Below are 13,324 nucleotides of genomic sequence, written 5' to 3'. Positions count from 1 at the left end.
AGTTGTTTTTATTCTAAAAATACTATTTTCAAGACCACCGTGGTTGATATGGGCCTAGTATTATTTTTCAAAATCTTACAGGTAAATTGAAGTAAAATTTTCTTGTTCTGTTGGCAGATCATTTTGTTTATTTGAAGTCATAATTTTCTTATTTTACAATTTTTTTTCCTTAAATTTTCTACTGTCCTTTTTGCAGTGTGAAAATGATAAGCAATGTACATTATGGGTAGATCCACAAAAAAATCTCACATTTTGCTTTGAAGCGAGCTTTTTAAAGTTAGTCTACGAACTTCTACAGTGATTTTATCTGATTGCCGCCAAATTCACAAATAACAAACTTGTCAAACATTTCTGTCTATGTCACTGATTATTGAATGTGATAACACTACGGTACATTTTACAAGCAATCTTAGGCCAAACATTCACAACGCATTTTGGGGCGTGTCGGCGAACGAGACCCCTCAAGTAGCGCGACGTGATTCCCGATGATTCCCGAGTGGCGAGGGGGGCTGGGCCCGGGGAGCTGGTCTAAGCCGGAGAGAGGGGTGTTTATTTAAGTTTTTCGTCTCCTGACTCAGACAGACTGCAGCGGATAATGAGAAACAGATCTCTGACGGAGAGGAGAGGAGGGAGGTAAGGGGGGCTCATAAAGTGGGAACGGGGGAGAAGAAAAAGAAGGAAGGAGGGGGGGGGACGGGTAAGGGGCGGCGAAGGAAGAACGAGAGCCAAAAAAGGGGGGAGTGATGCGTTCAGGGCCCTGGTGGTCACACGGCAAACTTGATGAGAGGAGGAGGATGTGAGGGAAGTAGGGGTAAGAGGGCGGGGGGTTCTGATGATTGACAGGCAGGGTGACCCTATGGGGACCGAGCGACGGAGGCGCAGAACCCACCCAGAGGCAATTAAGGGTAAAGGACGACAAAAATATTTCATCAACTTCTTTTTCCTCCCTCCTCCTCTTCCTCCTCCTCCTCCTCTTCTTCGGAGTAGCGTGAGGATGAAAGAAAAGACTGACTGGGACAAACAGAAAAAAAAACTTTAGTATAAGCAAGACATCAAGTTTGAAGAAGACCTTTGGAAAAGTTCTTCCAAGAGCGGAGGCAGTTTGCGTCATGACGGGCACTTAAAGGACAGAAACCCCCCTTCTTCCTCCTCGGAAGAAAAAAACCACGACTTTTTCTTTTTGGGAAATCTCCTCGCCGATGGGGGCCGCGCCGGGCTCCGGCTGGGAGGAGGGCGAGTTCGAGTTCAAGCTGGTGTTCGAGGAAGACTCGCCGCGGCCGGAGGAGGAGGGTTCCGGCTCTGGCTCCGTGGAGCCCCCTGACAGCAGCGGCAGCAGTGTGGGTCAGTCACAAGCGATTCTCGTATGTGAAAGGAGATCTCCCCGGGAGGTCTGACATGCATGGGAACATTCGTGCATGTGTGTTTGAAGTGTGTGTGGTGGACTTTACGTGTGTGTGCATGCAGACTCAATGTGGTTCTAATCAGGCGTGCGTGCAAGTTAACAGCTGCCATGTGGGAAGGAACCTCCACACGCTCACCCCCCTCCTTACGCGCACACAAATACAGTGGTGCCTTGAGATGCCAGGTTCACTGCCATCATACATGCTTGTATCTCAAAATGTTCTCCAAACATGGCTGAACTATGCCATTGCTCAAAGAACTAGTAAGCTGGGTCACTCGTATCTCACGACACCACTGTACAGTGTTACTTCAACTTTGAGTGGCCGACTTGTGAGTTTCTTGAGATACGAGCCAAGACTCTGGCAATTGTTGCTTTTGAGTTGCAAGCAAAAATTTGAGATACGAGTAGGGATGTAACGATATCCAAACATTACGATACGATATTATCACCATATGAAGGTCACGGCACGATAATTATCACGATATTGTGGGTAGATTGGCGATATAAAAAAAAGGTCACAATATTGTAAAAAAAAATGAGCTCATACTGAAACCCCCCCCCCCCACAATATTGTGCTTTTTGTACATTACAGCAATGCATATAAATAACCTACAATCTCTAATAACGCTTAATATTGAGGCACTTACTTGCTAATGCACGCACACATTGAGTTCCTCCACATACTGACTCGGTTCACAAGCATATTACGTTCCCCTTCATCTCATGATTAGCGTGGATTTTAAACATAGAAGGGCCAAAACATGCCAAGTGAGAATTAAACTGCAGTAAAAAAAAAAAAACTAGCCACCTAGCCAAATGGAAATCACCCTGACTTTTTTTAACAGACGTGCTGCTTTTAATATCGTGACATGACGACGGCGATATTGTGGCAGTTTTAATAAAACGATATCACGATATTGCCATTATTGTTACATCCCTAGTTACGAACAGTAGATGTTGGGAGCCAATTTCACAATAAGAAGTAGTTTGGCAGTCAGGGAACAATTCTTCAAAATTGAGGGCACTCCCCTTGAAATGTACTTTAAAATTGAGCTTTTGGTTTAAAGCTAAACATAAAACAAAGAGAAACGTAGGTACGTTAGGTACGTTGTGTACCTAAGCACATTAACTCATTCGCTGCCATTGACAGCTATAGACGTCAAACTTCATTTGAACTATTTCTATTAGTTTAACGTTTTTTTTCCCATTTTTGTTAACAAGAGTAAGAAAACCTAGAATTTTTTTTGTACATTTAGAACAGATGTAAAATTTGTGATTAATTGTGAGTTAACTAGTGAAGTCATGTGATTAATTACGATTACAAATTTTTATCACCTGATGCCCCCAATTTCTTATATTTTTTTCAACAAAAAAAAGAGAAGTATTTATTATTTATTTATTAAAAAATAAAAATAAGAAAAGATTATTAAAAATTAGGGGCGTCAGGCGATTACAATTTTTAACCGTAATTAATTGCATGACTTCACTAGTTAACTCACGATTCATCACAAATTTTATATCTGTACAATAAAACAATAATAAATAAATAAATCTAGCTTTTCATACTCTTGTTAACAAAAGTGGTAAAAAATGTTAAACTAATGTTAAAAGGAATTTTTGACGTCGATAGCCGTCTCTGGCAGCGAATGAGTTAAGTTAACTTTATCTTAGAAAAGGATATTAGCTTAATGCTAACACACAGCAAAATGCCTTAGATGCGATTTTATTAAGTTGGTCAACAATTCAATTTGTAATCTTAAATTGGTTCAACAATTCTCTTTTTAGAGTGTGCAGGCAGCATTAATGCACAGGGAATTCAATATTCGCCGTGAGATGGTTATCAGGCCGTGCATAGATGTTCTGGCATTTCCTGACAGTTACCTTTTTGAACGGTACCTTTTCACATCCACATACACAAACTAATCCGTCCTTACATTTGCAACATTACCAGCCGTAGTCATCCCAGCATATATTGTGTTGCGCAATTTGTTTCTTATACCCATTTGAATAATGTTTTTATATTTCATCTTGAGTTTTTTATATTTTATTTTCTCCTCTCTCGCAGAATTGCACTCAAATGAAATAAAAATAATTAGCTACTATTCAACAGGTTTCCCCTGTAATATTATTGTGACTGGAAAGGACTACATTTAAATTTGCAGCAACATTCTCCCACGCCGCCTCCCTCTACGGGGAGCCGCTGCGGTGTTGCACTTTTTTTCTAAAGACGTGTTTAAATTTGCCATATGATTGCATTAAGACTTCCAGTTGAGAGGAGTATGGTGGCCATGGTGCCTCGTCCAATCGGGGCTCCATTGTTGCGGTCTTTTTATTGTGGTGGTAACTCCAGGTGAACCTACTCTGCGTTTTTAAAACTAATTCAAATCAGCTGTCCTGGAACCGAAAACGCAGTTTCCTATCTCAGGGTAGGCCAAGTCGCTGTTCAGGGTTAGTCTCAGAGTTTGTTGAACCTGCTTTGTGAAATGGACCCCAGGGGTGAGGATTGAACCCACAACCTCACAGATGGGAAACGACCGCTCGACCACCGAGCCATGCCGCCCCTAACTAGCATCCATGTTGCGGTGTAGTCATAAAGGTTTGAACTTATATTTGTTTATTTTTACATTAGCAACAAATGTAAACTAGCATACAACAATACTCACAGCTTAGTCGAGACTTTGAGTCAAGTCATTAAATCTAAAGTTATGATTAATATGGCTGTATGTATTATACTGCCACCTGGTGGTAAAATAAAGATGGGGTTTATTATTTACATTCTATTTAATTATGTTGTTAGGATGTACATTGTGCAAGGTCGAGAAGATCCGACTAGATATTGTAGTCTTGCTCGCCTCCACATGGCTTGGACTCTAGTACCAGTACTCTTGAGAGGGGTTGGACTCTCTTCCAATCTGGAAGTGCCCTTGTTGAGATGTGTCGAGTAGTTATGGACATACTGCCCGCCGGGTTTGGTGCCTATATGCTGGGGTTTACTTCGGTGAACGCGAGGGTAGCGCCCTTCTGCCTTTGGGTTGGTAGGTCTCGACAGTTGGAGCATTGGTGGTCGCTGGGGCAAAAAATCTGGGCATGGAAAGAGCTCAGCGAGGCCATGGAAAAAGACTTCCGGTTGGTTTCCAAGAAATTGTGGTCTGCCGTCTCAGGAGGGGGAAACGGTGCATCATCAACTCTGTATAGGGGAGACGGTGCGCTGCTTGTCTGAACAGTGTGAATCAGTGGGGAGAATACTTCGTGGTCTTCAAAGTCAATTCCAAACACCTTTCCGTGAGGAAATCTGGGGTCTCTAAGATGGGCTCGTCTATCTCCAAGGTGGTGAGAAAGCTCTTTCTTGGCAAAGACTTGTTGGCTCTGGATGTGGTGGGGCTGTCTTGGTTTACACTCAACAGTGAATGGTCCCCCTTTTTAAGAAGAAGGGGAAAGCGGGTGTTTTGAAACTACAAGAGGGCCACATTCATCAGACTCCCAGGTAAGGTCTATTCAAGGGTGCTGAAGAGAAGGGTCAATCGGGAAGTCGATTTTCCAATTCAGAACGAGCGCTGTAGTTTTTGTCCTGGACCGTGGAACAGTGGATCAGCTCAACATCCTCAGCAGGGTCCACAAGGGTGCATGGGAGCTCGGCCAACCAGTCTACATGTCCTTTGTGGACTTTGAGAAGGAATTCACCCATGTTTCTCGTCGGACCGTCTTTGAACCACAGCAGTAAGTCGGATTTGTTTCCAGTGAGGATTGGGCTGCACCAAGGCTGCTCTTTGGTACCAATTCTGTTTATACGGACAGCATTTCTAAGCACAGCCGAGGCGTTGAGGGGGTTCCAGTTTGGTGACTGTATTGCATCGATGCTTTTTTGGAGAGGATGTGGTTCTGTTGGTTTCACTGGAGCTTAAAGCGGTTGGGAAGAGAATGAATGACCCAAAATCTGAGACCATGGTCCCCAGTCGGAAAAGTGGGGAGTGATTTCTCAAGATCGGGGATGAGATCCTGCCCAAGTGGAAGAGTTCAAGTGTCTTGTTTGCAATTGAGGGAAGAATTGAGCGAGAAATTGACAGGCGGATCAGCGCAGACACTGTAGTGATGAGGACTCTGCATTGGTCTGTTGAGGTAAAGAAGGAGCTGAGCGGAAAGGCAAAGCTCTAGATTTACTCGTCAATCGATGTTCCTACCCTTATCCTGACTGAAAGAACAAGACACCTGATAAAAACAGCCAAAATGGGTTTCCTTCGCATGATGTCCGGGGCTCACCCTTGGTGTGAGAGACTCGGTCGTCCAGGAGGGGCTCATAATTGAGGTACTGGTTTTCCCCATCGCAAGGAGCCAGATGAGGTGGCTCGGGCATCTGTTTAGAAGGCTTCCTGGACACCTTCCTAGTGAGATGTTTCCTGTACGTCCCTCTGGGACAAACCAGCAAACGTTGGGGAGATTATGTCTGAGCTTCTGCTCCTGTGACCTGACCCCGGATAAGTGGAAGAAAACGGATGGGTGGCTGGATGGATACATTTGAGATATCATTGAGCTATGAGCATGGTCACAGAATCATTTAAGCATGTAAATCAAGGCCTTCAGATATTCATACACCGAAGCAGCATGGGAGAACCACTAAAGGTGACACCCACCTCTGGGGGTTTGGGTCAATGGAAGCTCTAAATTCCAACACCTCTTTAAGTCTCAGAATTTGGAATTCACACTAGTTACATAGCAAAAGTAAAAGCATAATTTGATGTGAGCGCTCAATTTAACGAGAGCCCACAAATGAGACATACAAGGCCTCTTTGCAAGTCGACTTCACTTTACACCTTCGCCACTAAAGGTAAACACATAAGAAGTTCAATGACGGAAACTGAAACAAAAAGAGTATTTCTATTGCCATTATTTTCAATGGAGAAAAATTGTTTTGAAATTGAAACGGATGGTTCAAGAACAGATTCTATTGGACCTTAGTAAAGTGTAAACTGACAACATTTACTATGTTATTGTATTATTACATTGATTAGCATATGATTTAGCTACATTGTTTATTATTATTTTTTTTTTACATTTTTACATTTTATTTATATATATTTTCAATTTGAATTTTACCTTTTATTTGCATTGCCATTATTATCATCCATTATTTTCTTTATAATACAGTATTTTCCACTTTTTTTTTTCATTGTGTAGTTTTGAATGTATTTTTTTATTTTACCCTCTAGCAATCACTTTCCATATTTTAGACTTTTATTTATTTATTTTTAACTTTTGTGGGTTTTTTATAAAAAAATCTTTTTTCATTTTTTATTTGTTTAAACCTGAAACATTCCAGTACTGCAGCAGCGTTAATGACTTGGAAATATTGTTATTGCCAGGAAACATTTTTCTTTTTTCCCCTACCTTAATTGAGTTGATGCTGTGCGTCAATGTTGCCCCCCCCCCCCCCAAAAATGAACATAAAAAAAAACGACAGGAAATCATGGTGTGAATAATCACCATTAGCAGAAGATAATTATTGGTAGCGTTGTGCGGGCCAAATGTACGTTTCAACATTTCGTGAGTGCTGTGAGTCTTTGTTGTCAGGGCCCAAAAAAAAGTGGTGTATGTGTGTGCGCGTGTGTGTGCGCGTAGTGGCTATTGAATAAATGCTTTCCATATGACTATGCAGAATTATGAGAAGGGCCTGATTATTTATGGGACATTTATACTTATCTGATCAAATGAAGTTTGACATGGGCAGCCAGATTTTGGGGCTTTTTTGCACTATAAAACTATTCCCATTAAATAGATTGTGCACAAAAGTGCGAGGATTGAGCAACAATTTATTTTTCGCCATTTGTTCATTTTTTTTGGCAAAGCAGTTGGATTTAACAACTCCAAAAAAGCTCAGGTTTAGCAGACCAAAAAATGCACTTTATTCACCTTCACAAGCAAGTTATTTTCGCATAAGGATTAGCTGTTGGTTAAGAAATAGACTAGTGCCCGTGAATAACCAACAAAATCTACAATCTATGCCAAAGTCAGTTATTTTTAATTATAAAAAAATACATATTAAAATATGCAAACTGGGTGTTCGGACTTTGCCTCAACATTTTAAGAGACATACTTCACAAAAATTATATTTTAAATGGGTGTATAAACTTTCTAGGTTTCCTTCAGAAATCTTAGATACAGTAGACGGCGCTAATGTAAACAACTTGGTAGTGCAGCAAGATGAAATAACTAAAAAATATGAAAACATTTTGTTTTGATCTATTTTCGTTCAGATATTAGATAGCTCGAAAGATATTAGATATGATTATAGACATTAGCTAACTGCTGGCGTGCTAATTGCAGCAATAATTGGTGATCACTATGGACTAAAATTACTGCTTCTATTTGGTTAGCATGCCAATTCCAACACATTACCACAGCATCATAGAAGTGTCTTCATGTGCTATTATTTCACATTGTGTTGAATACTACAGATAATTTGAAAACATAATGGACACAACTTTAAAAGCATCAAAAATATTTACTTTAAACAGATTGTTAGCTCGTTAGCATGCAAACTTCCTCCCGTTGTCACTGCCGCACAATAACAATGTCTAAAAATGATGCATCACTTTTTCAGCACCATATTCTTTGGCTAATAAGTGAACATTTTGTAATGGATGGCTTGAAAATGTACAAAATGCACATTTCCCTTGAAAAGGCCTTGCTAAGATGCTAACTGTGCGTGAGTCGCTCGTATGGCAACAATGAGCTTTCAGCAAACCAAGTGAAATTGACGCATGGCTAACGGTGATGGAAATGGATACACTTGCCACAAAGATGTTTACAACATTCTATGGACATATAATGAGGTATTCCCATGCGGGATGTTGCTAAGGGCAGCCGTCATGGTTTGGTTTAACATGCAAAAAAATAAAAAATAAATAATAATAATAATATATATATATATATATATATATATATATACACACACAGTGTACTGTACCACCACACCTAGTCTTCATGTTTTTGTGCCATGTGTTCTGACGACCCTATTCAATAATCAGTTGCAGACGGCCACTGTGCCACCTCTCATGCAGAGCGCTCCCCAGTTAGCATCCCCAGCCCGCCACCCTCGGCCAAACAGAGGGCCGGGATGCATTCCCCGCCTCCACGGAGAGCGCCGGCCAGAGAATTCAGCGGAACCTATGAAAGCTTGCCAGCCCGCTCCGTTCAGGTAAGAAAACTTAGCAAAAGTTAATTCTATAGAAACAGATGATTCAAAGAAAGCACTAGGTTTCAGAGTCCCGTGTGGTGGAGTGTCCCAGTATCCAGATCACCACCATCTCGCCCGAGGATGAGCCAGCACCCGCACTCTCCTGGGACGTAGAGAGCGGCAGTAGGTGGGACCGGGAGCGCCTCTATCTTCCCCTGATGGACCCCTTCACCTACCGAGACAGGTGCCCCGGCTCACTCAGCCCCAGCCCTGCCTCCAGCCCCTCATCCCGTGGCTGGCTGAGTCCGGCCTCCAGCTGTGACTCCCTGTTGGTGGAAGAAGAGGAGCTCAGCGAGGCCACACTCCATTTTGGGCTCTCACCGTCCTCCCGGCCGACTTCGCCGGGCGGAAAGAAGCGGAGGAACTCGCCTCTAGCGTCCCCTTGCTCGTCCCGCAGGGGGAGTTACTCCGAGGAGTTGCAGGGAGGCGTCATGGAGGGGGGAGACTCCAGCCTTCTGTCACAAGCATCACCTGGCAGCTGTGAGCTCAGTGTTCCACAGAAAACGAGGAAGACATCTATGGAGCAGGTAATGGTGGCCACATGATTAAATAGTTGTAGATTGCCTAACCGTAACCCATGCTCAACCCTAACACTACCCAAAACCCTGAGGAACCCCAACGCTAACCCAAAACTCAACCCTCACCCTAAAATCTGACACACACACTATCCCAATCCTAACCACAAACCCTGCCCCTACCACAATCCAAAACCCTGGGCCTACCACTGGCTTACCCCACCCAAAAAACTTGATTTTAACACTATCCCAAAACCCTACCTTGTCACAAACCCAATCCCAAGCCAACCCCCTGAGTCTAACGTCTAATTAACCCCATACCAACCCTAACCCCAAAACCCTCTCTCACCTGAAACATAAACCAAACCATCTGTTTTTAGAACCAAAATTCCAAGACGGTTTTTGATTCCACCTGGAAAACTTAACTCAACTTGTCATTCCCCAAAGTTGTCTCCGAGGGATCAGGAGCAGGCCCCTGGGCAACAGCAAGCAGAGACCCTGCAGACCAGGAGAGAGCCCTCCTCGATGAGTATGGACTATCTCTCGGTTCCCCCTGCTCTGGCCTGGGGCCGGACCCGAGCCAACGCCCACAGTCCTCTCTTCAGGCAAGGAGTCATTAGGGGAAACCCTTTATCTCGGGCCCCATTTCACTTAAACCACAGTTTAGGATGAAGTCTCAGGGGAGTCCAAATCTGAGGTCTGATGAGCTACTTTACATGTTGCCAGTGTAACCTTGTCATATAAACGTGTGCAGGTCTAATGCCCTGCCGCCACTCGACTGGCCACTAACCTCCCAGTTTGACCAGTACGAGCTGCGCATCGAGGTGCAACCCAGGCCACACCACCGAGCCCACTATGAGACTGAAGGGAGCAGAGGAGCCGTCAAGGCCACTCCGACCGGGCATCCAGTTGTCAAGGTGACACCGTAGGGGCGCCGTAAGAAGGGCAAAGTGGTAATGAGTGTAAGGGCCGATGGCTGACAGGGCCAATTGTAGCTTTGAAGCAGTGTTGGAAACTTTGACTTTGTCTCCCTCTAAAGCAGGGGTCAAAGACTCAAAACATGCTCAAATTAACTTAAACCATGTTATTATTTTCTCTAAATCCCCGGCGGTGCACCTGGACACCATGCACTGATACTGACAGCAGAAAATAATTTTACAATTTCTATATTTTTGGACACATCAGCTAATCTCAGTTTTGGTTTATTTTCCCTCTTTGCAGCTGTTTGGATACAATGAGAGGAAACCGCTTTCTCTCCAGGTATTCGTGGGAACCGCAGATGACCGCTCCATCAGGCCACACCCCTTCTATCAGATACACAGGTACTATGAAGCTCTCAGAAAGGTGATGTAGATCTCATCTCATAAATCTTCTGATTTGGAGATGACCAAAAACTAGATATCGAACCACGTAACAACAATGGACTTAAGTTGCTTCCTCGAGGTTTATCTGCTTTTCAGGGTGACAGGGAAAATGGTGGGTACCACCAGTCATGAGAACATCCAGGCAGGAACAAAAGTTCTAGACATCCCCCTCAACCCTGAGAACCACATGACTGCCCTGTAAGTAGACTGAGATTCAGTTTGAAAGATGATGGGGTTGACAATCACATGCTTAAACATCGCAGCATCGACTGCGCCGGAATTCTCAAGTTGAGGAACTCGGACATTGAACTGAGAAAGGGCGAAACTGATGTCGGCAGGAAGAACACACGTGTCCGCTTGGTTTTCCGCACCCACCTCCCTGTGTCCCCCCCTGCTTTCCCCCCTGGTCGGGTCCTGGCCCTGCAGGTGGCCTCACTGCCCATCGAATGCTGTGAGTGGTCGCTCCGGCCTCCAGTGGCTGCAGGCAGTGAAACGCAGGCCTGATTTTGTCCTGTGTCCGTCGCAGCCCAGCGGTCAGCGCAGGAGCTGCCTGTTATCGAGTCAGTTAGCCTCACTTCCTGTTCAGTAGAGGGTGGGGAGGAGCTCCTGCTGAGCGGCACCAACTTCATGGCTATCTCTAGAGTTGTTTTCATGGAGAGAAGCACAGGTGAGCAGAGTAACATTTCTATTGTTGGTAGTATCCCAATGAAAGGATGGAATAGAATGATGGAGTTTTCCATCATGTTTGATTGACAATTAATTGATGACAGTTTTTGTTCCTGCTCTGTCTCCCAAATAATCAGATGGTAAACTTCAGTGGGAAGAGGATGCCTACGTGGACCGTGACAACTGCAACGAGGTAGTTCTTGCGTAGTTTTCTGTCTACGTTTCCTTCACTCACCTCATCATATTCACGAGCTGTGGACAGTAACCCAAAGAACAGGAGCTTCTGCTCCACCACATCGGTAGGAGGAAGATGCAGTGGCTCGGGCATCTGCTTGGGATGCCTCCTGAACACCTCCCTGGTGAGGTGTTTTGGCACGTCCCACCAGGAGGAGGCCCCGGGAAAGACGCAGCACCTGCTAGAGCGACTATTTCTCAGCTAGCCTAGGAAAGCCTTGGAATTCCCATGGTAGAGCTGGATGAAGTGACTGGGGGAGGAAGTCTGAGCTACTGTGCTTCCTCTGCAACTAACTCTGTTTAAGTGGAAGGATAGATGATTTCGCCTGTCATTCAGCATCAATGTGTTGTTGCTTCCATTAGTGTTTGCTGTGCGCGAGGGTGCCGCCTTACTGCGACCTGTCCATCCCTCGTCCAGTGTCGGTCACTCTTTACGTCTCCAATGGGAAGAGGAAAAGGAGCAGCACTCATTGCTTTAAATACGTCCCCAGTTAGTATTAACGTCGTAAAATGTTGCTACAGTACTGGTGGTTCAATTTTTTGTGTTGCTTTTCCTGCAGTCATGTTCAAGGAAGAGGACCCACTGCTGTCCCGGCCCCAGGCGCCGCCTCTGGATGCAGGGGTGGTGTGTTCTTCGGTGGGGGGTCAGTCCAGAATGAACGTGGGGTGCGACCCCATAGTTGAAGAGCAGACAGGCCTGGGCTTTCAACTGTCTTCGTACCCATCACCCTACTCCCCTCCGTGCACTAGCGTGGCTTACCAGGAGGAGTACAGCGCTGACACTGTAACAGAGGATCCTGGTGGGATGGGTCCCGCCGTGTCTGAGCATCACCCCAGCTTTGAGAACCTGGAGCTGGGTTTCACTGAGCTCCTTCCACCTCTGTACCTCCGCGGTCCACAACCACCATCCCCTTCCCCCTGGCTAGACTCACCCTACCTGTCCTCCTCGCCCTCTCCCTCCCACTCCTCTTCTCTTAGCCCTTTTCCAGCTGGCAGCCCCATCTCCTCATCACCTCTGCCTCCTGTTCCCACCCCACCATACCCCCAGTACACCGCTTATCCTCAAGAGATGTGTCCCTCCCCTCCAACATCCCAGAGCGCCTACCAGGACATGTATTCAGTGCCTTACTCCCACTATGAGAGCTGGGACCTCCCGGGAAGGGTTCCGGGGATGGGTCATGGGGACGAGAGAGATGTCAAGATACAAGATTGTCCTCTGGGGTTCACTAGCTCAAACTCCATGCATCCCATCACATTTGAGGAAGGTGAATGAGAGGTCTTTAAGTTAAATGTACTATGAGTGACACTTTGATTTGACTATATTTTTTTCTTGTAAAAAAAAAATATATATATGTATATATATATTATAAATTAAATTTCATATTGGATTATATTATTCTTAGTACAGTCCTTTGTCTGACATACTGACTATAAGCGCATAGATAGAATATCAATTCATGACCACTTTTTTTTGTCATTCTTGATTGACAGTGTCGGAGTACATCGGGCAAGACTTGGAATCTTACCAGGTCGCCTCACACGCGGACGAGCAACCACAATGATGATGGCAACTTCCAGGATCAGTCCTTTCGCAATGCACTCGCTATTAAGCAACTTCCTGCTCCACTTATTCTGTTTCATTGCTGGGAATTCACATTTCTTATGTGATTATGGCCATAGGTACATATATGTTTTTCTTTTTATATAAAAGGGAAAGTATTTTTTCTTTGCAAATAAATTATCTACGAAAGCGAGTGAAGTCCGTTTTTTTTCCTCAAAATGACATTGTCATGGCTACCTATTGGAAAAGCAAAATTCCTGGCTTGTTCAAACGGGTGAGTGTGTGCCTTGTGTGCTCTCTGTTATGTAATCATTGTGTGTGTGGGTGTGTGTGTGTATGCGCAACAGGAAG

At 44.4% G+C, this 13,324-nt stretch overlaps 1 protein-coding gene across 1 annotated transcript; it reads left to right on the top strand.

Annotated features, from left to right (window-relative positions):
- Window positions 1-848: 848 nt before the first annotated feature.
- Window positions 849-13,166, top strand: nfatc4 (nuclear factor of activated T cells 4). The gene is made up of 13 exons (XM_086093386.1): window positions 849-1,341; window positions 8,425-8,594; window positions 8,654-9,160; window positions 9,596-9,753; window positions 9,903-10,065; window positions 10,370-10,470; window positions 10,609-10,710; window positions 10,776-10,963; window positions 11,039-11,179; window positions 11,316-11,371; window positions 11,776-11,902; window positions 11,973-12,677; window positions 12,904-13,166. Exons 1-13 carry the CDS (start codon window positions 1,200-1,202, stop codon window positions 12,972-12,974), a joined length of 2,631 nt encoding a protein of 876 aa, XP_085949512.1. The 5' UTR covers window positions 849-1,199; the 3' UTR covers window positions 12,975-13,166.
- Window positions 13,167-13,324: the final 158 nt, after the last annotated feature.

This window comes from Leptonotus elevatus, chromosome 1 (genome assembly GCF_054856555.1).
Source record: "Leptonotus elevatus isolate MCC_2025b chromosome 1, RoL_Lele_1.0, whole genome shotgun sequence".
In the NCBI taxonomy this organism is placed as follows: Eukaryota; Metazoa; Chordata; class Actinopteri; order Syngnathiformes; family Syngnathidae; genus Leptonotus; species Leptonotus elevatus.
The sequence above is the reverse complement of the archived record's forward strand: the minus strand, read 5'-3'. Positions and strand labels throughout refer to the sequence as shown.

What these genes read in the sequence shown, in the direction of transcription:
- nfatc4 (XM_086093386.1), top strand. Translation starts at nt 1,200, where the DNA reads ATGGGGGCCGCGCCGGGCTCCGGCTGGGAGGAGGGCGAGTTCGAGTTC. An exon ending in GCCCACAGTCCTCTCTTCAG is followed by an intron (nt 9,754 to 9,902) that starts GCAAGGAGTCAT and finishes AAACGTGTGCAG; the next exon opens with GTCTAATGCCCTGCCGCCAC. An exon ending in CTCACTGCCCATCGAATGCT is followed by an intron (nt 10,964 to 11,038) that starts GTGAGTGGTCGC and finishes TGTCCGTCGCAG; the next exon opens with CCCAGCGGTCAGCGCAGGAG.